This window comes from Ochotona princeps, chromosome 2, assembly GCF_030435755.1.
Source record: "Ochotona princeps isolate mOchPri1 chromosome 2, mOchPri1.hap1, whole genome shotgun sequence".
Classification (NCBI taxonomy): Eukaryota; Metazoa; Chordata; class Mammalia; order Lagomorpha; family Ochotonidae; genus Ochotona; species Ochotona princeps.
In genome coordinates this window covers 84,213,693-84,240,046 of record NC_080833.1, presented here as the reverse complement: position 1 = coordinate 84,240,046, position 26,354 = coordinate 84,213,693, and the positions used below count along the sequence as shown (strand labels likewise).

The following is a 26,354-nucleotide window of genomic DNA, read 5'->3' as shown; positions in this document are numbered from 1 at the left end:
TCCTGGACACTCTCTTTTCAATCCAGCTACTGTGCCTGGGGAAAGCAGAAGATTGTCCATGTAATTGAACTTCTGCCTTCACATTTATTTCTCCAAAAGCTAATGTCCCTGGCAAGCATAAAGCTATTCTAAAGCCATCCCAGTTAGCTGCAGTTTCATACTTCAAAGTACAAACAGGAACTAAAAATTCATTTGTAAGAGGACATAGGATAAGTAAGTGAATTCAATCAAACTTCCATAAGAAATTACTCAATATGTCTGCCAAGAAAGAATCCTTTCTCTCAAGCCTTCTTCCTCATTACCACCATTGGCATCAATAGCAATAGCACAACAGCAGCAGCAGCAACAACAGATTATCTGTTGTATCTTTAAGGGAATAACTGTAAACCCCCCTTGTGTCTTATCCAATATGTCATATTTTACTTTTTCTGTGTTTCTTTACATTAGCAAAAATAATTTTCATTTGGTTATTTGTATATCAATGTACAATGAACAATTTGCTGTTGGCAATATTGGGGTTACCAGCCACTGATACCATTATGGGTCCATTTGGTAGTGTTGCATACTGTATCACAGTTGCCTCCCGTTGTTAAGCAGGCTTCCAGGAGTTACCACAGAGATGAAACTACCTAACAACACATTTCTCAGAATGTATCACTGTTGTAAAATGATGCATGTCTGAATCCAGTGTGATAACCTGGTGGCTAAATCATTGCCTTGCATGCTGGGATCCCATATTAGCAGTGGTTCCTATTCGGCTGCTCCATTTCCCATCCAGCTCCCTGCTTGTGGCTTGGGAAAACAGTGGAGAACGGCCAGAGCCTTGGCATCCCACACTCCCTTGGGAGACTTGGTAGAAGCTCCTGACTCTTGGCTTCGGTTTGGCTCAGATCTGGCTTTTGCAGTTATTTGGGGAGTGAACCAGTGAATGCAAGAGCTTTCTCTCTGTCTCGCCTTTCCAATAAAAACAAATAAATCTTCAAAAATAAAAGAGGGGTGCTGGGGTGCAATAGTTTAGTGGCTAAAGTCCTTGCCTTGCATGCTCCAGTATCCCATATGGGCACCAGTTTGTGTTCTGGCTGCTCTACTTCCCATCCATCTCCCTGCTTATGGCCTGGGAAAGCAGTGGAGGATGGCCTAAAGCCTTGGGACCCTGTAAACATATGGGAAACTCAGAGGAGGCTCCTGACTTTTGGCCTTTGATGGGCTTGTTTCCAGCTTTGCAGCTGCTGGGGGAGGGAACCAGAGGACAGAAGATGTTTCTCTCTGTGTCTCCTACTCTCTGTATATCTGCGTTTCCAATGAAAATAAATCTTTTAAAGTATTAATAATTTATAAAAAGATGGTGCTTCAAAACAATTCATACTCTTCAACTGGATTTGAAGTTTTACTCGTAATGTTGTTGTTTTATAAACGCAACTCAAATTCAATCCATCTACAATGGCTACCATACAAAAATTTAAAATAATAGTAATAACAAATGCTGTCTAGGACAAAGTAAAAAAAACGTATCAATACACCATTTGTAGGCTTGTGAGCTCGTATAGCGATTATAGGAGACAATCTGGAGATTCCTCAGAAAACAGAATGCCATATGGCCCAACCATTCCAGTACTGGGAATTTACACAAATAACCTGAAATCAAGTTATTAAAGAGACATTCATACCCCCAAGTTTTTAAGTTCAATTCACAATAGCTAAGATTTGTAATCATCTCAGATGACCATCAACTGATGACTGCATAAAGAAAATGTGGTACATATATACTATGGAAAATTACTCAGTCATGAAAAAAGAATGAAATCCTGTCTTTTGAACAAAATGGATGCAACTAGAAGTCATTATGCTTAGTAAAATAAGCTAGCCCCACATGGCAAGTATCATATTTTTCTTTGATACATGGTAGTTAATATATATGCAAAAACATGTAGTAATAAAATAAACATCCTGTGATTTGATTGCTTTTAGTTCTTATTTACATTCTGATATAACTTTGGTGCTTCTATATCTTACTTCTTGAATATTATGACAAGTGTTGCAGTGTTCTTGTGATTATTAAATAAATTGAAAACAAGCTATTAAAATGAAAGAAAACTAAAGAATGGAAGGAAAAAGACTTGAAAGAAGTAGGGAGGAGGTATGGTTATCCTCTTGGAAATATCCTCTTGAAAATCTATGAAATCTATCCCTTCTATGTTACTACTTTTTAAAAATAGTGAATATTAGGGCCTGGTGTGGCAGCCTAGTGGTAAAAGTCTTCATCTTGCACACACTGGAACCCCATATGGGTGTCAGTTCTAATCCTGGTGGCCCCACTTTCTGTCCAGCTCCCTGCTTGTGGCCTGGGAAAGCAACTGAGGATGGCCCAAACAGTGTGGGAGACCTGGAGGAAACTCTAGGCTCCTGGCTTTGGATTGGCTCAGCTCCAGCCTTTGCACCGACCTGGGGAATGAATCAGTAGATGTAAGATCTTCCTCTCTGTCTCTCCTCCTCTTTGTGTATCTGACTTTCCAATAAAAAAAAAATAAATCTTTAAAAAAATACTGAATATCAAATCACAGCTGCTACTAACTTTGGATTATAAAAGTAGGGGAGAAGCAACATAATAAATTCATTCTGAATTATTGGTCATATACAACAAAATTAGAATAGCATCTTTCATTCAAGGCTTAATGGAAATATATATACGTTTATATATATTTATATGTTTATATGTTTATATATATATTTATATGTTTATATATTTATAAACAAGTTGTAAGCAGTTCACCCCACACAGGTAAATCCAAAGGCGAATATTCATATTCCCATTTCATTTTTTACAGTAAGAACAAACCCTGTGGGAACTTATCAATGCAAATTTTGAGGAAAAAGATATTTCTATTACAATGCCATTAAAATCAATGGAAAGATTCTGTAACATTTCATTTCCCTATATACTTGGGATTTTCAGAAGTTAACAGAAAGCAGCAGATGATTGCTGTTTGAGCCTCCTAGTCTTGCTGCTGTTAAAAAATCTTTGATATTTAAAGGCTCTTAAATTTGCTCTTGTTTGACTGGACTTTCATGAAGGTGTCTTTTGAAATCTCACTAGAGAAAACCAACAATTCCTCAAATTTGTAGATCCGAAATGTAGTGCAATTGAGACATTTTAGTAACACTTGGAAATATAACTCAGTTGGAGGAAAGAGTTAATAAGATTACATGTTCATATAAACTACTAGAACACAATTTGCTTTATGACAGTTTTGTTCCTTTAGTCCTTTTTGAAGAAGCACTGTTTTGTTCTACAGAGTTGTAACAAGCATGTCCTCTTAAAAAAAAAATTCAGGCTAAATTTGCAACAATTTAAATTTATTCAAAGGAAAATATATGATGTGCCTTTGTCATGAAATCTTTATACCTAACCATACCTACATATTACAATGAGATTAATATATAATATATAGCATTTTCTAATTTCTGGGCACAACTGAGTAAATCTCTCAGCTTTCTGACATAATTATGTAATGCAAACATGAATGGGTTTTACTTAAAAGGAGAGGGGCTTTTGCTTAACAATTAAATGGCAAGAAAGCCCAGTATTAATGAATCTTTCATCAAACTGAAATATTGCATCATTCAAAAATCTAATATTTATGGTAAAATCTCTAGCTTCTTAAACTTGCTAATACAAAGTAATAAGAAAAAAAATTAAGCAGCATTAGAAAGTGTTCCCTTTAATTCCACACCAAAATGAAACAAAATAACGTGCACCATCTCACTCTCTCTAACCCATCTCTAAGAAACCCACATATCACTTCAGATTTCTGTCTTTGTGGTTGCAACAGCCATGCTTTACCTGGTCTCATTAGGTCCACTTTTACTTAACTCTGACCCATATTCTACAAGGCAAATCCAAACATATCACTTCCCTGCTGAAAAATATGCAACCTCTTGTTTCCCTTGGAATGAATGAAAAAGAGTAACCTCATAAAATATCCTTAATTTCATATTTTAACTTAACATCAGCTCCACTCCTCTTCCCTCAAACAAGAGCCCAGTTCCCTAGGGGTACATTCTCACTTCCAGGCCTTTGTATATATGCTATTTCTGCTGTTTCTCTCTTGCATCATTCAGGTCTCAGTGAAAGTCTGTCCTTGAGGAATCTTCCTCATTCCTTCTGGATTAGATTAGGTACTGCCACTGTGGCCTTCTGAAATGGAATTTAAAGCATGTCTATTATGATGTTGGGATTTAAGTGACTGTTTCCCTCTCTGGAACTTTGGAGCTTTATGAGGACTAGATTGTGTTGATTTTTGAATGCTGTGGTCTCTGCAAGGACTGTGCAATGTCAGATTATATTATCTGCTCAATTCACTGTTGTCAAATGAATGCAAATATCAGTATCAGTTTGTCTTTCAAAATACACAATATTTTAAAATATCTTCAAACTGCAAGCTTTATAGACTATAAAATAAAGATATTTATCAATTCAGAAATAATAAATAAAATACACGTTTTAGAACACATGCTTAAAAAATGCTGTGTAGAGAGAAGTGATCATAGAGCCAGACACAGAATTTGGGCGCTCCCACATGGGATGCAGGTTTCCTGCAGTGCCTTAGCTGTTGGGCAAAGCATCTTCTTGTCTCTAGTAGTCTTTCACCACAGGAAACGTGGAAAGTAAAAGAGACTGTAATACTTAAAAAATGAAGCAATGTCAAAATCTCTAATTACCTGTTCATAATAGTGGACATTCTCCTCAGCCATATCTGTAAATGCTGACTTGATATCGTTCTGCATATTTTGTTTCCATCTTTCCCAATCCGCTTTCAGGGCATTATTTGCACATGCCACTTTATCTTCAAGTTTTCCAATCTCTTCTGTAAGCTGAATTAGGTCACAAAGACACACTATCACCATATTGCCACTAGGAGAATTCATCAAATTTCAGCTGAATATTACATCGAAACAGCTTAAGTAACATTTTTAAAGGGTATCAGTATTTTATCTGAATACATTTTAGTTAAGGTAGAAAGAACACTGGATTCAGCCGGGGTAATAGATTATTGTCCTAAAGCCTTCCACTGATTGGCAGTTGACCTTGGCTAAATCTCTTAAGCCTTGAGTTTCAGTTTCACTACTGAAGAAACAAAAGAAATCAGACTCAGATTACCTCCAAATGCTACTGTATTAATGTTCTCATTACCATGATCATTTCTGGTAATAATATCTGTCAGAAGATATGACTGCATTCACTTCAACTTTCCATGGTTCCCATTTTTCAATTGCTTACCAGAAAGCTCAATTAGCTCATGGTCAGACTGACCATGGAATCCACCCTGGATACTCAGGTTGTTAGCTTACTGAAGTTTACCCCTGATAGCTAACAGACAGGTAGTTTATCTTAAGATTCATGACCCCTTCTATGCTCCATTAGCTAGGCTTACTCTGGCATTTACACTCTTCTACAACACACCAGCCTTTGAGTATGTAATCCATGTGTTTATTCTTTCAAATGTGGCCTGTTTATGCATGAGTGTACCTACTAATACATGATATCTTTATGCTATTCACACATTCAGCATATACTAAGGCCTTGTCTTTATAGGCTATTTTTCTAGGATCTGGAGATTGAGTTGTGAATCAAATAAATAAAACTGCTTGCATACAAGAGAAAAAAATACGATATTACTAGTTGGTAACAAATCCTGAATGTTGAAAATGAATCAGAAAGGTAGCTTGGGAATGTGAGGAGATTTCAATTTTAGATGAAGTGACCAGGGAAAGTGTAAATAAGAAACTATCATGTGAATGACGCTCTAGTGCAGATGTGGTATCAGTAACATGGAAATCGCAGTGGGAAAACATTCCTAAAGCAGAACTGAAAGCAAAGCCAATTACCTGAGATGGAAGCATGCTTGACTTGGACAGTAACAACAAGAAACTGACAAGGTTGTAACAGAGTGAGTATAATGGGGCATTACACAAGGCCATAACTTTGTGACTGAATGTCTTGGAATGTGGTTATCACTTAAGAATTCCTATTTCGGGCCCGGCGGCGTGGCCTAGCGGCTAAAGTCCTCGCCTTGAAAGCCCCGGGATCCCATATGGGCGCCGATTCTAATCCCGGCAGCTCCACTTCCCATCCAGCTCCCTGCTTGTGGCCTGGGAAAGCAGTTGAGGACGGCCCAATGCATTGGGACACTGCACCCGCGTGGGAGACCCGGAAGAGGTTCCAGGTTCCCGGCTTTGGATCGGCGCGCATCGGCCCTTTGCGGCTCACTTGGGGAGTGAATCATCGGACGGAAGATCTTCCTCTCTGTCTCTCCTCTGTATATATCTGGCTGTAATAAAAGAAAAAAAAAAAAAAAAGAATTCCTATTTCGAGGACCCTGAGCTGCAGAGGGGGCCAGGCATGGCCTGGGTCATTTAGGCTCACATGCACATTGGAAGCTGAACCCATGAACTCCAGAGAAGGTTGGACGTGGCCAGGGTTGTTTGGTCTGTGCATGCATTAGGAGCTAGGCCCATAAGCCCTGGAGGGGGACTGACGTGGCCTGGACCATTTAGTGCCCTGTACTCTGGGATCTGGGCTCCTGAGCCCCAGAGAGGACCAGGCACACCCTGGTATGTTTCGCCTCCATGGAACAGTGGATGCCATACCAAGATGCACATGGAGGATGTGGCAGTCCATTGGGGCCTGCAGAGGACATCTGATACTACAACAGAAGATGGAGGGCAGATTGTCCAGGGAAGGGGGTAAGAGGATGTGTGGCAGGGAGGACTGCTGAGGGAGTATGTTGCAGGTAAGGGATGACTACTCAGGGCCATTAATTGACAAGGCCACTGAACTGGCAAGTAAGCAAGGAGACTAAGACTGACCAGTTAGGAAGGGGGAACTGGAGAACCTTTAAGTGTCAGACTGATGTACCAGTGCACCTGGAAGACCTCAGTTGGGGTGGTTAGCATCATCAGCTGCTGAGTACTACTCATTGGTGTACATTAAAGCTAGGGCTTGGGGACTACCTGACAGGATTGGATCACAGTACCCACCAGTGAGTCAGAACAGGGGATGGGCAATATTAGGCTGGGCATTATTATGACACTAACCAGCATGTGAGAGAATCAGGTCTGGGGGAAGATTCTATGGTGTATATGTGGGACCACCCCTGTGGAATTGCAATTCCTGTTGGTTTGCTTAAGAGCAGGGGTAGTGACAGGTTGAGTTGGGCATGAACATGGAACTCTCCAACACTCATGAGTACTGTGGTTAGGAACAGTTTGGAACAGGTCATGCTAGTCCAAGCTGCAGCACCCACAGACACACCCAAGAATAGGGTGTAGGGCAGGCAGGCAGGAATGCAACATTCTCCAGCTTATACAAAGCCCAGGATGGAGTGGGCAGACTGTGCTGAGTAAGGGTCTAACATCTGCTGGCATATGTGAGATCTGGGGAGCGGATCTGGTGGGGGAAATTGAGAAACTCACCTGCTGGGGCATAGCTCCTGCTGGTGAGCATGTGGTTCAAGCCTGGGTATTGTTCAGGCCAGGCAATGCAGCTCCATTCTTCAACCAATGTGTGGGGTGGTTCTTGAGCGGGGGACAAATCTGGCAGGACCCGGCCAAACTTAGCCCACTGGCATATCAAGGACCCAAGCTGGAGTGCAGATAATATGGAGCTAGGTTATCACATATACTGGTTTGCATGAGTCAGGGATAGGAGACGACTGGGCAAGGCTAGGCTGCAGCACTCCACCAGAGTTGGGACTTGGAAAAGGTCAGGCTATAGCATCCAATGACAAAGGCCAAGAGGAGGATGGGCTATGCCAAGCAGATTCAGAGCAACCCCTGGCAGACGTAATATCTATGGCTGTGAACAGGCCTGGTTGGGGAGGTAAGGGAATGTCCAGGCTGAGTTGTGGTTTCCACTGGTGAGTGTGAGGGCCAGAATGGGGGTGGATATATAGGCTGGACATGAATGTAGTGTACCTCAACATGGGTGTGAACTGGGTATGGGGTGCATCAGACTGGGCTGGAGACAGAAATGAGGCAACAATTTCAACTACCTGTGTGTGTGTGTGTGTGTGTGTGTGTGTGTGTGTGTGTGTGTAGGAAGATGTGGGTGATAGACCGAACCAGACCCTGTTCTGGCAAATACACACGAGTCAGGTCTGGGATCACCTCAGACGAGGCTTCTTTGGGGATCCCCCAGTTGAACTGCTAGACTCAGAAATCCAAACATGAGAAGAATTTCAGGATCTGTGGTCTGACTGTGGAGTGTATGAGTCACAACTGAGTCTCTTTAGTAACTAAGATAGAGCAATGGATGGCATGCCCATATACACATGGAGGATATGGCAGGACATTGGAACCTACAGAAGACAACTGGTACAACAGCAGAGGATGAAGGGCAGAACAAATTGGACAACTACCCAGGCCAAGCATTGATAACAAGTATCCAGGTGAATGGAAACTCTAAGTTGGACTATGTCAACCAATGGACCCTGGCAGGATTTCCTCATTTGATCAACAGCATTTCTACTGAAGCCACCTGAGCAGAACCCTTGGAGCATGCTCTACATTGGGAACCCTGGGATGATATTGAGTGGCCATTCCCCATCTGCAGGTACTGTAGCAGTCAGGAGGTTGGCTGTGGCTTCTTCCCTTATCTCCCCACTTTCCCCAGATACAGTAGGAATAAAAAGAAAATTTGGAAACAATGGTCTCACTCACTTTCCCTTAATCCTTGACCCTTCCAACCTTCATCAGCTATGTAAACATCATCAAAAATAAACAAAAAAAATGTTTTAAAAAAGAATTTCTATTTCACTGAAGTGAAAATGGGTGCCTCAGAATTAGTAAAAATGTTTCAGGGATTTGAACTATTTTAAAAATAAGCAATTTCATTTCTCTATTATTCTTGTTTCCTTGCTTCCATATGTGTTTTTACATCCCTAGGAACCTATATAGGATTCTCTGCAAGAGCTTTATTTCGGTGACAGGGATAACCTTCACATTAAAATGCGTGTTTTATTTTTTACTTTCTCTCTTTTTAAAAAATATATTTATTTTATTTCCAAAGCAGAGTTACAGAAGGAGGAGAGGCAGTGAAAGAGATCTTCCCCCCACTGTTCACACCTCAAATGGCTATGGGAGCCAGAGTGGTGTCTATCTGTAGCCAGGATCCAGGAGCTTCCTCTAAGTCTCCCATACAGGCATAGGAGCTCAAGCATTTGGGTCATCCTCCTCTGCTTTCCCAGGCCATTAGCAGGAAGCTGGATCAAAGGTAAAGCAGTCAGGACTTGAACTGGTTTCCATATGAGATTCCAGCACTGCAGAAGAAGCTTAACCTGTTACACCAGACAGTCTGCCCCTATTTTCTCACTTTCTTGTTTACTTTGCAGGATAGAACTATCCCAAAGAGGACATTTGTTACTTTGAGTATGTGTACTGGGTAAATCAGAGAAGATATCTAATGGGATGACTATTGAAAAACTATAATAATAGTAGGTAACAGGTGGCTAGTGGATAAACTGAAAGTGACATAGTTGAAAGGCCAAATTCAAACACAGTCTGGATCAACTAGAGAAAGCTCAGTGATTGGTTAAGAGTGTCCCTCTTCTGGATTATTCGGCCAAATCTTTCAATCTGCATGGTTTGGGACATTATTAACCATGTTGCCCACATCAAGAACCAAGAGGTACAAATAGCAACTATAGCCATGTGGTTTGGTTCTCCTGCTTAGGCTCTGCTGCCTAAAATTGCTATGCACTACAGTGAGATTGATGACAGAGTGAATCCATCAAATCAGTTTAAAAAACAAAACAACAACAAAACATTTTGGGGTTGGTGGTGCTGTGGCATCTCAGGTAAAGCCCCGCCTGCAGCAACAACATCCTGTATAGGCACTGATTCATGACCTGGTTGCTACACTTAATATTCAGAGCCCTCCTCATGGAGAATCAAGATGGTGGAATAGGGTAAGGACATGTTTAAATGGATGAAGAAACATTTCATCAGGATGAAGCAGAGAAAACACATTCCATGAAATAGAAGAGGACAGAACAACAGCAGAGGGGTACCTGGAGACTGACAGACACAGGAAAGCAGCGGACACAACAGTGTGGTGTTGCAGTGACTGATACTCCAGCGGCATTCAGCTAACGGCAATCTGAATTCCACCAGCAGCCCGAATGCCACCAGCAACCAGGTGGGAAATGACTTTCACTGGGAACTTGGGAGGTGAATCCAGACAAAGAATTCTCCATCCTGCTGGTCTGTTTGATTTGACCAGGAGCAGAGACAGAGCAGCAGATCCCAGGTGGGCAGTGCGAGAACAGGGTGGATTTCATGGCCCAGTCAGCACCCTTGAGCTGAACTGGACGCCATTTTGCCTAAGGAGGCAAACGCAAGGGAAAGGACTGAGCATACACTGAGCTGGGAGTGAACTCATTTCTGTCTCAGTGAACTGCAACAACGTGGCATTCTACAGGTTCCACCCAAGACAGGTCTGGGTAGCCCTCAGACCTGACGGCCAGCAGATCAAGAACTCTAGTAGTGGTATGTCAGGCGCCATTTTGTACACTGTGGCAATAGCTTTAGGACTGCAGGGACAATAATGAACTGCGCATGTGCTGAGCTCGTGAGAACTCACTGAGTTCTGTGGATTGCACTGGTCCCACAGGAAAATAATACCGACTGTGGCATCATCAAAATAGGTCCATGACATCGTCAAAATAGGTCTGTGGCATCGGTCAAAATAGGTCCGTGTGGCACCCAGAACTAACGTCCAACAGGTTCTGACAAGATCAGCACCAGCAACAACCTAAGTATATAGGACACCTGGTGTCTCTCTAATCCTGGGTCCTGTTCCAACCGAAAGTGGGAGAAAGGTTGCAGAGACAAGGGTGCAGCCTCAGCACGGTATCACAGGAGGTAGAGAGTGGTGAGCCAGGAGCTGGGGCTGTGGAGACCACGGTGGAAATCTAACATAAGAACCCAGATCTGGAACTCGCTGGAGGTTGTGGCACAAGTGGCTGTAAGCAAAAAGTTGTGTATCAACTGCAATAAGTAAAATCGCATTGTAGACCTGTGGGTGACACAGCTTAGAAACCTGCCCCAAGGAGAAGACTCTTCTAACCAAAAGTACAATGATCAAGAGCAAAAGAAGAGACAAAAGCACAATGAATATTACCGAAAACTCCCCTGCAAAGGAGCAAAACCCTATGCCAACCTCAGAGTTAACTGAGGAAAACATCGAGAAAATGGGGCACACAGAATCCGTAAGGCTCATTTTAAAGATTCTGATCAAAAATGAGAACTCATGCAAGAGTTCAAAGAATTTAAGGAAGCAACAAAGCAAATCAAGGCTGGTATATCAGAACTTAAGAACACAGTAGAGCAAATTAAAAGTACAGTGTAGAGTCTCCAAAATAGAATGAAGCAAGCAGAAGAAAGAATCTCAGAATTGGAAGATATTTCCTGTCACCGGGGGAAACAATCAAAAAGCTGGAAGCAAAGCTGGATCAGGCCAAAAAAAGTATTCAAGTACTGAAAGACACTATTAAGAGGCCTAATACAAGAGTTATGGGAGTACCAGAAGGTGCAGAAAGCGAAGCTGAGTTTGCAAATGTATTTAATAAAATAATAAAGGAAAATTTCCCTGATGTGGAGAAAGAATTGGGAAACAAGATCCAGGAGGGGACAGAACTCCTAACAGGCTTGGTCAAAAGCGATCTTCACCAAGACACATGATTATCAAGCTCTCTTCAATTGAACATAAGGAAAAGATCCTTAAATGTGCACATGAAAAAAAAATCAATTGACATATAAAGGAATGCCAATTAAACTCAGTCGAGATCTCTCACAGGAAACTCTACTGTCCAGAAGAGAATGGAGTGACATATTCCAGATTCTAAAAGAAAAAAAAATTGTCGGCCCAGGATAACATATTCAGCAAAGCTTTCTTTTGTCTTTGAAAATGAAATAAAATTCTTCCACAGTCAAGAAAAGTTAAAAGAATTTGCCTCTTTCAAACTTGCCCTGCAAATGATACTTCAAGATGCTCTCTTGACAGAGAAGAGGAATAGCACCAAACAAAACCAAAGGCAAATGGGAAGAACATCCCAGTAAAAGGACAACAGAAGACTAAACCAATGAACAACCCATTCCTAAAATGACAGGACCAAAGTAACACCCATACATATTAAACTCTGAATGTAAATGGCTTAAGCTCAATCAAACGTCATAGATTAGTAGACAGGATTAAAAAACAAAACCCATCTGTTTTTTGTCTGGAGTAGATACACTTCACCAAAAAAGATCAGCAGAAGCTGTATCACATGGGTTTTGTTGTTTCCTGATGGTTCCATCTCTTCAAAACACTTTCTTCTGATTAAATCATTCAATGACTCATAGATCATGCAGTGGCATCATTTTCTTCAAGAAGGTTCTTGATTTTTACTCAGCTACACGTTAGTCATTTAATCACATGTTATTTAACTTCTTGGTGTTGTTAATTTCTTTTTTCTCCCTGATGTTGATTTTGCTTTGCGGCTCTTCATTTAAGGGGATGTATAGTAGCTGTGTAATGGAGACTGTCATATTTAGTAACATGTGATTTAACTTCATGGCATTGTAAATTTCTATTTTTCTTTCTATTGTTGATTTTGTATTATGACTTTTCATTTAAGGGGATGTACAGTAACTGTGAAACGAAGACTAGCATCCAGATGTGAGGATGCAGTGTGGTATGCATTTCTGCTTCCAGACAATGATGGACTTATAATGAAACAATAGGATTCTGGACTCTTTGCCATTGTCTATGCCCACAATGATGGACATATGACTGTGTATGAAGAACTGTATGTTAGTAATTATATAGAGGAACTACGTGGTGGGGGAGGGAATTGGGGAGGGGATAAGGGAATATGTAAGGGAACTGTATCATAAAATGATAATAATAATAATAATAAAACAGAGCCCTCCTCATATACCTGGAAAAGCAGTGGAAGATGGCCAAAGTGTTTGGGTTACATCCTCAAGTGGGAGATCTGGAAGAAGCTCTTGGATCCTGGCTAGCCCAGCTGCAGCCATTGCACTCATTTGGGAAGCAGAGTAACAGTGGGAAGACCTGTCTCTCTTTCTTGTCTTTCCCCTACCCCCTCCGGATTTCTGCCTTTCAAATAAATAAATAAATAAATAAATAAATAAATAAATAAATAAATCTTTTCAAAATCCCTTGCAATACCTGTGTCATATATTCTATATTCCTCTACTTCTTGATGAAGTTTAAAAAGATGTCACTACTGTAAGGTGTTTACATCAAGGAATTTATCAGTTTGAAAATCCTCTTCGCTGGGAAGTAGCAGTGAGTTGGTTGATAGCTCTGCTTTGGCCCATGGGCTACTGTATTCCTGAGGCATTCCTGGACCACACTGTCATCTGCACTACAGAAAGCAAGTGTGCAGTCCTGTTAGTACAAACTGGAAATTACAGTGCTCTCTGTGAGTAAAACTTATCTCAGTTTAAGTTTGATATCTGTCTTTTACAAGTTATGTGACTCTGAATAGGACTATCTATTAAAGCCTTAGTTTCTCCATCTGACATGGACATGAACATCACAACACACGTTTCATGGGAACCTTATCCCTATGAAAGCTGCATTAAATTACATACATAAGCTGGTTTAGGTGGACCCTGATAGTTTACTTACAACATATCCATACTATCACCCCCCCATATCTATCATCATCATTAATTAGGGAAATTGACACTAATTCCCATTTCCCCGTGTCCCTCCCCATTCTCTAGCAACATTTCAGTTTCTTCTGATTAGACCTTAGATGTAATGCCCTACATTCATGTGCAATACAATTCCCTCCCCCAGTGTACTGATTCCTACGTGCTAAATAGTACAATCAAGTCTTGTCATTCTTTCATGGTTGCACTTGAGTGGTTTTTTTCTGTATTCGATGAGTTCTTCACCATTTGAGTTAAAAAGAGATATTAGTTATTTCCATACAATGAAATGTCTTATAATTTCAGTTCTCTGAAACACTAACTTAAACACAAAACGTGTTACTCAAATTAAGAATGATCTAGACTGTATCTATGTAATAATTTATAAAAGCATAATATAACTAGATGACTTCCTCCCTCATAGTTGACCTCAGTTTTAGCAAGTCAACTGGTCCAAGAACAATGCATTCTGAATTTGCTGTGACAGAGCATAATTTCATCAAAAGTTAACCTTAGGGAAAGAGGGAGATGTGTTAGAAACCTTTTCTGCCAAAGAAGTTCCTCTCAAATACTCCAGTGCCCCCTGACACCACACAGCAAGCTTCAGTTTGTCTAACATTAAGATTTCCTATTGAAAGCCAATCTCTATTCCCTACACCAAAAAGACTGGGTTAAAGTGAGATTTAAAGCTTGCATCTTTCTTTTATACAAACATTAGCAATCTGGCCCTCTGTTGATAGAAAAACTGAAAAAGCAAGTAACCCCTTGTGCCAACAAAATTTGTAATACCAGAATAAATAATAATTTTTAAAAGACCGTAACACAGTGAGAAAAATGATTTAAATTTAACAGCAAGCCTAATTGCTAGCTTCAGCTACATTCAGCTAGAAATTAGCCTCACGACTAAATGAAAGTCATTCATACTAAGCCACAAAAAATACACTTCTCCAGCACTGAGCTTCAACACAGACCCAGCAGTATTAATCGTGACTACGGACAACTTCTCCTTCCTAGACCACTAGTTAACCAGTGTGTTTTGCAGGCATTATTTAATTTAATCTGCACAAGGATGCCACAAATTAGATAGCATCATTTTCCTATTACGAACTGAACAACTGGAAGGAAGAAACCAAATATTACACAGCTGTATGTAGCATTAGAGTGATTCATACTGAAGCCGGCCTCAGTCAATGCCCACACTTCATCTGCACTGACTAAACAAGCACCAGGCATTGAGCAAGCTTGCCTGTGGCTTTCCAGAGAACTGATTCAACTCTTATCTCAATAAATTTATAACCTGTTAGGATACAGCTATGCAAAAATCAAGCAAAGCCAAAGGCTATAATAAAAAAAACAGGATAGGACACATGCCATAATGGAGGAAAAGCATTAGTATGTTTTATAAAGATAGAGAGGAAGAAAATAATTCTAAAGGTGTGGCAGGAGGCATTCAGACTGCCAGTTCATCAACAGTGACTGGGGCAAGGAAAGGCCTTGCTGAGGTTATGAATAAAACAACACAGAAATGCATGCTACACAATGTGATTGAAGAATGGACAGAGGCTAATGTGGAGTCTGCAGTAATAAGGAGAAACACAGGATACAGAGTGACCACTAGAGGGTGGAAATGATATGGAGCAGGAAATGAATTCTAAAAAAAGAAAAAACAGTAAACCACTCAACATTCTGACCAGAACTGTACTAAAGTACAGTCTGAGGAATGTAGGGCTGGTTAAAGTACAGAACAAAGAGAGGAAAGAAACAACCCAGTTAAACTGAATTGGAATTAAGCAACTAACCATGAAAAGCAGTAAGCGGAATTTGATTCATTATCACCACTCAGCACGATTTACTGAGCATTAATCTTGGCTGTGTCAGAGACTAAAATGTAGGGGAATGAAGCAGATCTTGCCCTTATGGATGGATGTCAGCTGGGAAAAATAAAATTGCAAACACAGAAAATGGGAAGGGCATTTTATGTGAAGCAAACACCAGGTATAAATTCACAGCTCATGTTTACTCTGGGCTCCTGAAGAACTGCGGTGAATCAGCAGTGAGGTGACTCATTGAGAGTATGAGTAGGGGAATAGTGGAAGATTAAGAAAGACAGGCAGGCGGCTGCCAGATACTAAAGTAAATTCCCTGGGTATAGCTGGGAAATTCTTGATGCTAGGGAAATGAAACAAGAACAGTAAAATGCTGGTGGCCAGAATAAAGGTGGCCTGGTACTAGGGTAAAAAAAATATGTACTACTGATAAAGTTAGCTGGGAGAACAGGCAGGGAGAGATGGAAGACAAAGACCTAAAGGCAAAGTAGTAACAGGCACTCCCTTTCTTTAATAGTCATGCAGGGAGGTGCACTGGTATTTAAACATTCAAAACTATTCATTTGGGGTGGACATAGAATATATTGGTTAGGTTGTATTTTGGGATGCCTGCATCCATATCAGAGAACATGGCTCAAGTATTAGGGTTCCTGTTGCCCATGTTCGAGAGCAAGTTGAGCTGCAGCTTCCTGGCCTTGCTCTGGCCCAATTTCAGCTGTTTGCAAGCATTTTGGGAGTAAACTAGAGGATGGAAAATCTTTATCTCTTTATCTTCACGTGTGTGTGTTTCTGTGTTTCTGTGTGTGCGTGTATCTGTCTTAGATTATCAAATGAAAATAAATTTAGAAAAACATTAGCTAAATCTACTGCATCAGTCACAGGAGGGCAACAGGAATTAAGATCACACTTTAGCTTTGAAACTTCAAACATAATTTTTGCTACAGTCATTGGAAAGGTTTGGACAAACTGGGAGATGTTAAGGATATTAGATACTAACTGATGTGCAAACTGCACCCAGGGAAATCTGAACACTCGGGACACTTGCCTCATCATAGTGTAGCACTGCTCTGAATCAGCTGAAGATGGCTTAAATGCTTGGGTTCCTGCCACTCGTGTGGGAGATATGGGTGGAACTCTGGATACCTAGCTCCACCCTTGCCCATCCCTGGCTGTTGGCATTTTGAGAGTGAAACAGCAAAGAGAAGACTGATTTCTCTCTCTCTCTCTGGCTTTCAAGCAGATAACAAATAATAAACATTTTCTTTGAAATGAAGTTTAGAATTGAAAACAACAGTGATAAAAGCAAAGACCTTCTATAAATATCTTTATAGTCTCTGGCATATTTTTTGTGTTTGCTTGCCAGAGACACTTCGGAAAACATGAATTCATTCAACAAACGCTTGTTGAGCAGTCACTCTGAGCCAAGGCCATGATAGGCATAATGCCCTAATGTGAAACGCTAACGTATGGCTTCCAGAACTCTTCCTTTTAGGTAGATAGGTAGATAGATAGATAGATAGATAGATAGATAGATAGATAGATAGATAAAAGGCAGATCAGATTTATGAAGAGAAACAGAGACAGAAAGAAAGATCTTCCATCTGCCGGTTCACTTTCAGTTGCAACAGAAAGAGCCAAGTCAATCCGAAGTCAGGAGCCAGGAGCTTCTTCTGGGTCTCTCATAAGGGTACAGGGTCACAAGGCTTTGGGCCATCCTCTAGTGCTTCTGCAGACCACAAGCAAGGAGCTGGATGGGAAATGAAATAGCCGGAATGTGAACCAGTGCTTATATGGGATCCTGGCGCTTGCAAGGCAAGGATTTAGCCATTGAGCCACTGCACTGGGTCCTGAAATTCTTTGTTCACACAAGCGCATTTTCATTTAATACCAAAGAAAATCTTCACAATTCTATAGCTCCCCAATGAGGCCAATGTATAATGTTTTGATGTTTCTATATAGATACAGATATAGAGATAGATATAGACATAGATATAGAGATAGATATAGACATAGATATAGAGATAGAGATAGGTATAGATATAGGTATAGGCATAGATATAGATATATAGATAGGGATAATACTTTAAATGGAGAAAAACACTTTAAATTAATATAAAGATATTGTGGAACAGTGATATTCTTTTGAAACTTTGAAACCTTTCTCATTGGCCATTGAGAGGTCATTCTCAGATTTAGTTTCCAACTTTCTTATACAGTAAAAAAAGATCTTTTTAAAATTTTTACACAAAATTAACTGTTAGTTTAAAAGTAGTCAAAATTTTTGGAAAAATGCGTATTATTAAAAAATGTGTACAAACTTCAATTTTTGTATAAAAATTCTTTTAACTCCATTTTGCCACAGACTTTCTGAAGATGAAGAGCCAATTTGTGATGAAACCAATATGTTTGACTAATACACTACACAATGACTAAACCATAAATATACTTTGGTGTGATAATGAATCCTGTTTTGTCAAAATATTACTTACAAAGTTATGGGTGGAAAGCATCTTTCTACAGGCTGGGTTCTCTAGAATACTTAAACAAAATAAACTTTTATCAAGCCTCATAGTGTGCAGTTGCTAAAAAGCAGTTGGGGAAATCTGACATTCTACTCTAGGAAAGAACAGCCTTGTGGACTGCTGATCATCAATCCATCATTACCCATGATGCATTACTTAAATCATAATCACTTAGTGGTGACAAGTAAGTATCGCTCATCTTCACCCCATGAGATCATCTACATCAAGTACAACATGAAGGGAGTGTGGGCAGCACAATTCAAAATTGAGGATCTCTCCACTCTTGTGACTGCTCCAATGTCCAAATAAATGATGGTTTCTCCTGCTTCATTAGTGGACGACCTATTTCTTCATGAACAAACGAGAGCAACTTCATATAATTATTCTTATACATAGAAATCTACAGCAACAACAACAAAAACCTCAAACACTTCAGATGCAAACAACTTCAATAATCATTTGATAGTACTTTTATTCCAGTTTTCTGCTAATTGCCTGGGAAAGGCAGTAGAGATTGGTGCAGGAGTCTGGACCCCAGACACTCACTTTGGAACTCTGGATGAAGCTCCTGGCTCCTGCCTGCATCTGCCCAGTGCTGACTATTGTGGCTATCTGAGGAGTGAATCGGCAGATGGAAGCTCTCTCACTTTCTCTCCTTCTTAAAAATTAACAAATCCAGAAAACAACAAAAGTACTCTATTTTAATTCTTATAGGTAGTACTCTCATTGGTGGAAATGACCTTTTCTCAGCCAACCCTTCCCAAACAGCACTTAGGTACACAGTAGGGTCTTTTGTTACTCTACATCTTGGTCCACTGTTCCTTAAAACGCAGCAGAATTAGTAAAAATGTGTACCTTCCTATCAGATAGCAAATTCTATGGTGAGGACCACAACTCTGCACTGTTATGCTAATGCTTACATGACTCCAAACTTGATGTAGTATTCACAGACTAACAATTCAGTTTAGCTAAGCCAAATGCTTGTGAAGAATTCAAGTTTGTTTCACTACTGGCCTTCTTAAGGATTATTTCCTTACACTTTTAAATACCATAGCAGTTTTAAGAGTATCTCAGCTTAACTAAGGAATATATCACCAAAAGTTTTGAGCAAACTTAAGGCTTACAGTTATCCTTACTTAAAAATACCATCATTTGCCTTTTAAAATGGCTTCTCTATTATTTCCTTATATGGAAAAAAAAATCAACCATTCAATCTGTTTATTCAAATGCTAAAAATTTCTTTTCATAACCAGAAAAGCTGGAAAATTACCATTTTGAAAAGTTCTTGAAAATAACTTACCTAAATAAAAAGATTTAGATTGCCACTCCAACAGAAGACAATAGAAAATTCAAAAATTCAATTGTAAATCTGACAGCCACCTCTTCTTAAGTATTAATTAAATTGCAGGGGAGAGATAAGAGGGTCCTTAATAATAAAACCGTATTATTTTCTGATTCGTGAGAGAGGTAAGATATGTCTGAAGAAATTAGATGCCTGATTATACAATGCTGTTCAAGCATACATGTGATTACTAAGTGGTACCTTTTAAAAATACTTTATAAAAACAGACCTTCTTAATGTGTGGAAATCTCTCTCCTTGAAATGCTTTGCTGATTTTCTTATGCAAAGGTAATTTGTTCAGCAAAACACAATACATTTTCTGAAAATGACAAATCAAGTCACAACCACTCCCAGATGTAGCTGATGCATCACTCATCACCTTTCACGCCAGCACCTCCAACACTACGAACATCCCTCAAATAGTGCCTGAGATTCTGTGCTACACTGCAGGCAACAGAGAGCCAGTTAAATGGCAGCATTCTAGGAAATGTAGGGCTTTCCTTTGACTTCTGGCAAGCAGAAGCATAGGAAAAACATACTAGAAAGACCAGGAATCACTTCTTCCTTGGAATGGCATGGCTCCTTAAAAAACCAGACATCTATAACAAAAACCTTAGGATCTTTAAACTTCCCAGATGGTTACCTTTGTATGTTTTCCTGAAGAACATAATCATAGTCTAGAAAAGCATTATGTTTTATTATGTATAGCCACAGCTAAATAATCAGTAGGTTTTCCAAGGTTAAACACTGTTTAAAAGTCAAAATGTACACTGATTGATATCATATTTTCACATACTATATACAACTTTCTATCAATAATTTTTCATTTTTCTCACTACTTAACAAAATATATTATTTCAACTTCAATCTAGCTCTATATACAATTTTGTTAATAATTTATTAATATAAAATTAGCCTTGTTGATGTTTACGTGACTAGTTTTGCAACTTATGTATAACACCAAGATTCTCTTCTCATCTGGAATTCACCAGACTAGAGACCATGTTATGGAACAATGAGTTAAGCTATTTGAATCATTCCATATCAGCAGTAGTTTTTATTTGTTTGCTTTAAGATTATTGGATAAGACTATTATTTCCATATTGTTTCCTTCATGTATTTGAGGTAAAGGGGGATATTGAGGGAGAAGCCCCACCCAGTTTCCCACCCACCCCAACTTCTGGATGTAGGGCATGCTCCGAGATTCTTGCTCAAGTGGTTTTGATACTTCACCAGTTATGAATTGCTGCCAATCTCATCACTCCACCTTTTTACCCTAATTAACTATGTAAAGATTGTCAAAAATATAATAAAAATGAAAAAAAGATTATTGGAAATGCAGATTTACAGAGAAGGAGAGACACAGAGAAAGATCTTCCATCTGCTGGTTTACTCCCACATGGCCACAATGGTCAGAGAGGAGGAGCCAGGTGCTTCCTCAGGGTATCCCATGCGGATGGCAGGGTCCCAACACTTTGGACCATCCTCTACTACTCTTCCAGGTCATAAGCAGGGAGCTGGATGAGCAGCACCAGTTCTAGTCCTGATTAATTCCATTTTTCTCTGACTCCCTGCTTATGTGCCTGGAAAGCAGCAGATGGCCTAAGTGCCTGGGCTCCAGCTACTCCAGCTATCCAACTAGCAGATCTGGATGGAGAGCTACATTTCTGGCATTGGTCATTTAGGTCTTCTGGGAATAACCAGTATATATAAATTCTCTCTCTCTCTCTCTCTCTCTCTCTCTCCTATCTCTAAGTCTATCTCTTTGTTACTTGCCTTCAAATAAGTAAGTATATATTTTTAAACATCTTACCAAACTGCAAAACTATAAAACAGAGCAAGTAAATTTCAGGGAATATAAAAGACAGCTCATAGTGCTGTATGAAGGAACTTTCATTTCCATTCAATTTCTATTCACTGTTTATTGCTCTAAATATCTATTTATCTACACAATTTATAATACAAATAAAGAAAGTGAACACAGTAGTTCAAACAAATGGCAAACTGAAAATGAACAATACTGGTAAATAGACTAAAATAGGTAAGTGATGGAGAATATGATTTCAAAATGTCTACCAGTCCTCATTTTGGGGGGCTGTACTATGCATATTGTACTTTAAACCAGGTGAATTACCTTCAGATAATCATTTCTTTTCACTCAGCATCCCTACCATATAACAGCTAAAATGACCATGTCCTTTCCTTTATGAGTTAAATAATCAAACTATTAAACATAAAAAGCATCTCTTAATGTTAAAACATATTCAGCAACAGAGCCATCTAGCTGATATGATAATGGAAATAAATACTTTTTCTTTGGACTGTCTACATGCTCGCAATATCAGCATGTGGCTACTAAAAGGTTAATGCATGTGACTGAGGAAATGAACTTTTAAATACTCAATTCTATTTCAAATACAAGCAGCAAAGTAGTTAGCGGACACCATCTAACACAGCATAGCTCTAGAAAGCTGTGATAATAAAATTCAAATAGCATATGTACTTATTTTTGTGAATCAGCCTTTTCAAAAGAATTTAACATAGTTATTTTTACAGCATTTCCTAGAAGGCCTCTAATTTTCCTTATTTGATTAGTAATTTCAAAGTAAAATATAATAAAATAAAAATACAAATTAAAAAACAAGGCAACATTTTTGGGAAAATTAGCATGAAGCAACCTCAATTCATGATACTTCCAGATAGCTAGATAGCTTACTGAGAAAAATTATTTTTAAGGAGACAAAGTTATTATTTCTAGGAAATCACTTCATAATAAGTGTTTCAGTATCATTATATAAGTTTCAAAAGCATTTTTCTGTTAGTAAGTTTATCTTTGCTTAAAAGGAAGAAGAAAAACAAGCAGGAAAGATATGGAAGAAAATCGCTTCCAAACACTGGTTCACTCCCCAATTGCCCAGCCACAGCCAGGTCTGGGCCATCCTGAAGGACGGAGCCTAAGACATAATTCAGGTTTCACTTGTGAGTGGCAGGGGCCCAAGCACTTGATCTACCGCATGGTTCCTCCCAGGGTACCAGGCAGCAGGAAGCTGCAATGAGAACCAATGTCAGGGCTCAAACTCAAGCACTATGGCATGGCCGAGAGATAAATATGGAATGAGGTCATAGCTCCAGGCTTTTGCTTGTCCAGCTCTGGCTCCTGCAAGCATCCGGGAATGAGCCAGTGAGTGGTTAATCAATCTCTCTCATCTCTCTCTCTCTCTTACCTTACTTCCCAGCCTCCCTCTCTCCCTCTCTTCCTCCATCTCTCTGTCTCTCTGTCTCTGTCTCACCCGACCCTAAATGAAGGTAAAATACCAGGCCAGCATCCCATATGGGCACTAGTTCAGTTCAGGCTATTTCACTTCAGATTCAGCTACCTGCTAATGTACCGGGGAAATGGTGAAGGATGGACTAAGGTCATGCATTTCTGCACCCTTGTTGGAGACCTTGAAGAATCTCTGAGCTCTTGGCTTCCGTTTGGCCCAGCCCGGCCATTGTAGCCCTTTAGGGAGTAAAGCAGCATCTCTAACTCTCCCTCGATCTCCTTCCCCGCTCTGTAACTCTGAATTTCAAAAAAATGATAAAAATAAATCTTTTTAAAAAGTCAAAATATTAACAACAAATAAAGACTATTTTTTTCATAAAAAGAGGCCCTTAAAACTCAGAATGACCAAAAAATGAACAGAGAATACTCTAATATATGAAAATAGATATGGACAAAGATACGTATTTTAGTTGGACATATTCTTTTATATTTTCCTGTGTGCCAAGCACTACTTAACTCTATACATGTGTACCGTTATTATCACTATTACACAGATTAAGAAATTTGGCATTGTGGAGTTAGCTAACTTACTGAAGATCACATACTCTTAACAGATATCAAAATCAAACAGCTTTTGATTCAGTAATTCATTTCTCCGTATTTACTCCATAGTTTTCCAAACACATTCACAAAATAATTCACATGTACAAAAACACATGGAACCACTGTTTATACTAGTAAAAGATCGGAAATAACACATTTTTGCCAGCAGAGGTCAGAATAAATAAATCCCAGTAATTCATACAGAGGAATATGTAGCTGTAGAGGAACAATAAGCGATGATCTATGTTAGGATAGTAAAAAATTAAACACATAAATATTTTCATTATATCATCACATGCCAGAAGGACAGGCAGAATGACTTTTTTTAATTTGGTACATTTTCATAGTAAAATGTAAAGATTTAAAAAGTTATAAACAACAGTATATACTTACACTATGGGTAGAAGGACTTGGGATGATAGACTGTGGGATTTGAAGGAAACAATGTTTTCCCAAATTTATTCACTTTCAAACATTTTAAATTTTTTTTTGGAAAAGCAGATTTACAGAAAGGAGTGACAGGGAGAGGTCTTCCAACCTTTGCTTCATCTCTCCAAATGACTGCAATGGCTGGAGCTGAGCCTATCCAAAGCCAGGAGCCAGGAGCTTCTTATGGGTTTCCCACATAGATGCAATTTCATGGCTTTCCACCATCTTCTGCTTTCCAGCCCACAAGCAGGGGGCGTGGAGCAGCCAGGACATGAATCAGTGCTGATACGGAATGCTAGCACTTAAGGTGGCAAATTAGCCAAATGAGCCATTGAACCAGCCCCAAATTCATGAATTTTACCCCATGTGAACACATGTTTCGAATAAATCATTGTGGTTTTCTTTGTCAAAAAACATGAATTAATTATGCTGGAGGTAAACAATATATGTGCTAGCAAAGTTCGGTATTATTTTCAGGAACACAAGCCACAGGATTTAAACAAATTTGACATTTTCTTTCTTGGCGATTGAACTGTGTGCATACATTTTTTTTTTTTTTGGTAGAATAAAAGAAACTTTAGATGACTCAAAATACGTGCTGTCCATACACAGGAAAGGGAGCAGTGTTTCAATAGATAGGGTTAAACCACCGTCTGTGACACGAGCATTCCATATGGATGCTGGTTCTAGTTCTGGCTGTTCCACTACCCATCCAGCTCCACGTTAATATCCCTGGGAAAGGAGCAGAAGATGGCTGGAGTGCTTACGCCCCTGCCACCAATGTGGGCTGCAGATGAAGTTCCAGATTCCTTGCTTTGGCTTTGGGTTGATGACAGCAATGGGCATCACAGACATTTGAAGAGTAAACTAGTGGACAGAAGATATCTCTGTGTGTGTGTGTGTGTGTGTGTGAGAGAGAGAGAGAGAGAGAGAGAGAGAGAGAGAGAGAGAGAGAGAGAAAGAGAGAGATAGAGTGTCTCCCTCTTTCTTTCTTTCTCTTTTAAACTTGCCTTTCAAGTAAGAATAACCATTTTCTTTTAAAAAATGCACAGAAGTGTAGAAAAAGATGACATTGCTACATTAACATATTGTTTCCTCTATACTGGAACGTCACACAATGATGTGTGTGATCTTTTTTTATTGATTAAGACTCATTACTTACTTGAGAAGGAACGTTACAGGGACAGAGAGAGGTAGAAACAGTCAGAGATCTTCCACCTGTTAGTTTACTCCCCAAAATGACCACAGTAGTCAGATCCAAATGGTTGGAAGTCAAAAGTCAGGAGCTGCTTCCAGGTCTCCCAGGTGATTGTGTGAGCTCAAGGATTTGGGTCATCTTCTGCTACTTTCCCATGTGCATCATCAGGAAACAGGATCAGTAGTGGTACAGCCAGAAGCACAAGCCAAATCCATTTGGGATACTGTTGCTACAGGCAGCGGGATTACCCACTACATGACACTGCCAGCCCCATGTGAACTTTGAGATGCATAACATGCTGATCTGAATATTGTAACTAAACATTTCCAAACATCATGTTTTAGTGAGGGATCTTGCTTGAGAAACTTGTGCCCAGCAGATCCTTATTTGTACTTCTCTGTGTGATGAGTGATGGTCACCAACTGTTCCTCTTGTCGATATGCAAGAAAGAGGAGCAGGTGCATCCTCCTGTTCCCTCCATGCAGAGTGCTTGTAAGTTGTCAGCTACAGGTCTGCAACAGAGCTTTAAAAATGGCAGTACCTGATTTCAAATGCAGCTTACTGCTTCATCTGTCCTTCTCCCAGTGACTTTAAATTCGACCCTTCTAATCACAGGACCTCAGCAGTACCAGAACTCACCAGCTGGGAACAGCAGAATCTTTGGAATTTTACATAAGGTGAAAATCTTCCTTATTTCTCACCAGCCACACTGCTTCAATAAGCATGTTTTTATACTAAGGGAAGAAACTGGATCTCCGTATCTCACTTAATGCCCTCTTTCTGACTGAAAGATATATCAGGCAAGTCAATTTAGTCCAAAATCAATGGCATCAACAGAGACAGTTCAGAACTGGCACAAAGGATAATCTTCCATCAGTGGACACCAGCATCCCATATGGGCATGAGTTCATGTCCCAGCTGTTTCACTTCCTATCCTGCTCTCTCTGGGAAGGCAGCAGAGGATGATTCAACTCCTTGGGCCCCTGCACACATGAGAGACCCAGAAGAAGCTCCTGGCTACTGGCTTCTGGCTTTGGATCAGCTCAGCTCAGCTCTGGCCATTCCGGTCATTTGGAGAGAACAGCAGTAGATGAAAACTTTTGTCTCTATTTCTCCTTCTCTGTAAAATCTGCCTTTCATCTAAAAATAAATCAACCTTTAAAAAAATTGAAGTTCATCAAAACAAAATATCTTAAATTATTAATAATATTTCTGCAGCCAGTATGACAAGTGAGATACATCCAGCTCCCTGCTTGTGGCCTGGGAAAGCAGTCGAGCATGGCCCAAAAGCCTTAGGTTCCTGCACCCATGTGGGAGACCTGGAGAAGGTTCCTGGCTCCTGGCTTTGGATCAGCGCAGCACTGGCCATTGCAGCCACTTGGGGAGTGAATCATCGGATGGAAGATCTTCCTCTCTGTCTCTCCTCCTTTCTGTATATCTGACT

At 39.8% G+C, this 26,354-nt stretch overlaps 1 protein-coding gene across 1 annotated transcript in view; it reads right to left on the bottom strand.

The window, feature by feature from the left end:
- SNX7 (sorting nexin 7) overlaps positions 1 to 26,354 on the bottom strand; it is a 100,747-nt gene that overhangs the window by 19,336 nt on the left and 55,057 nt on the right. Inside the window, exon 8 of the mRNA XM_004582020.3 lies at positions 4,720 to 4,872. Coding sequence (XP_004582077.2) covers positions 4,720 to 4,872 — 153 coding nt within the window. The remainder of the gene's footprint in view (positions 1 to 4,719; positions 4,873 to 26,354) is intronic.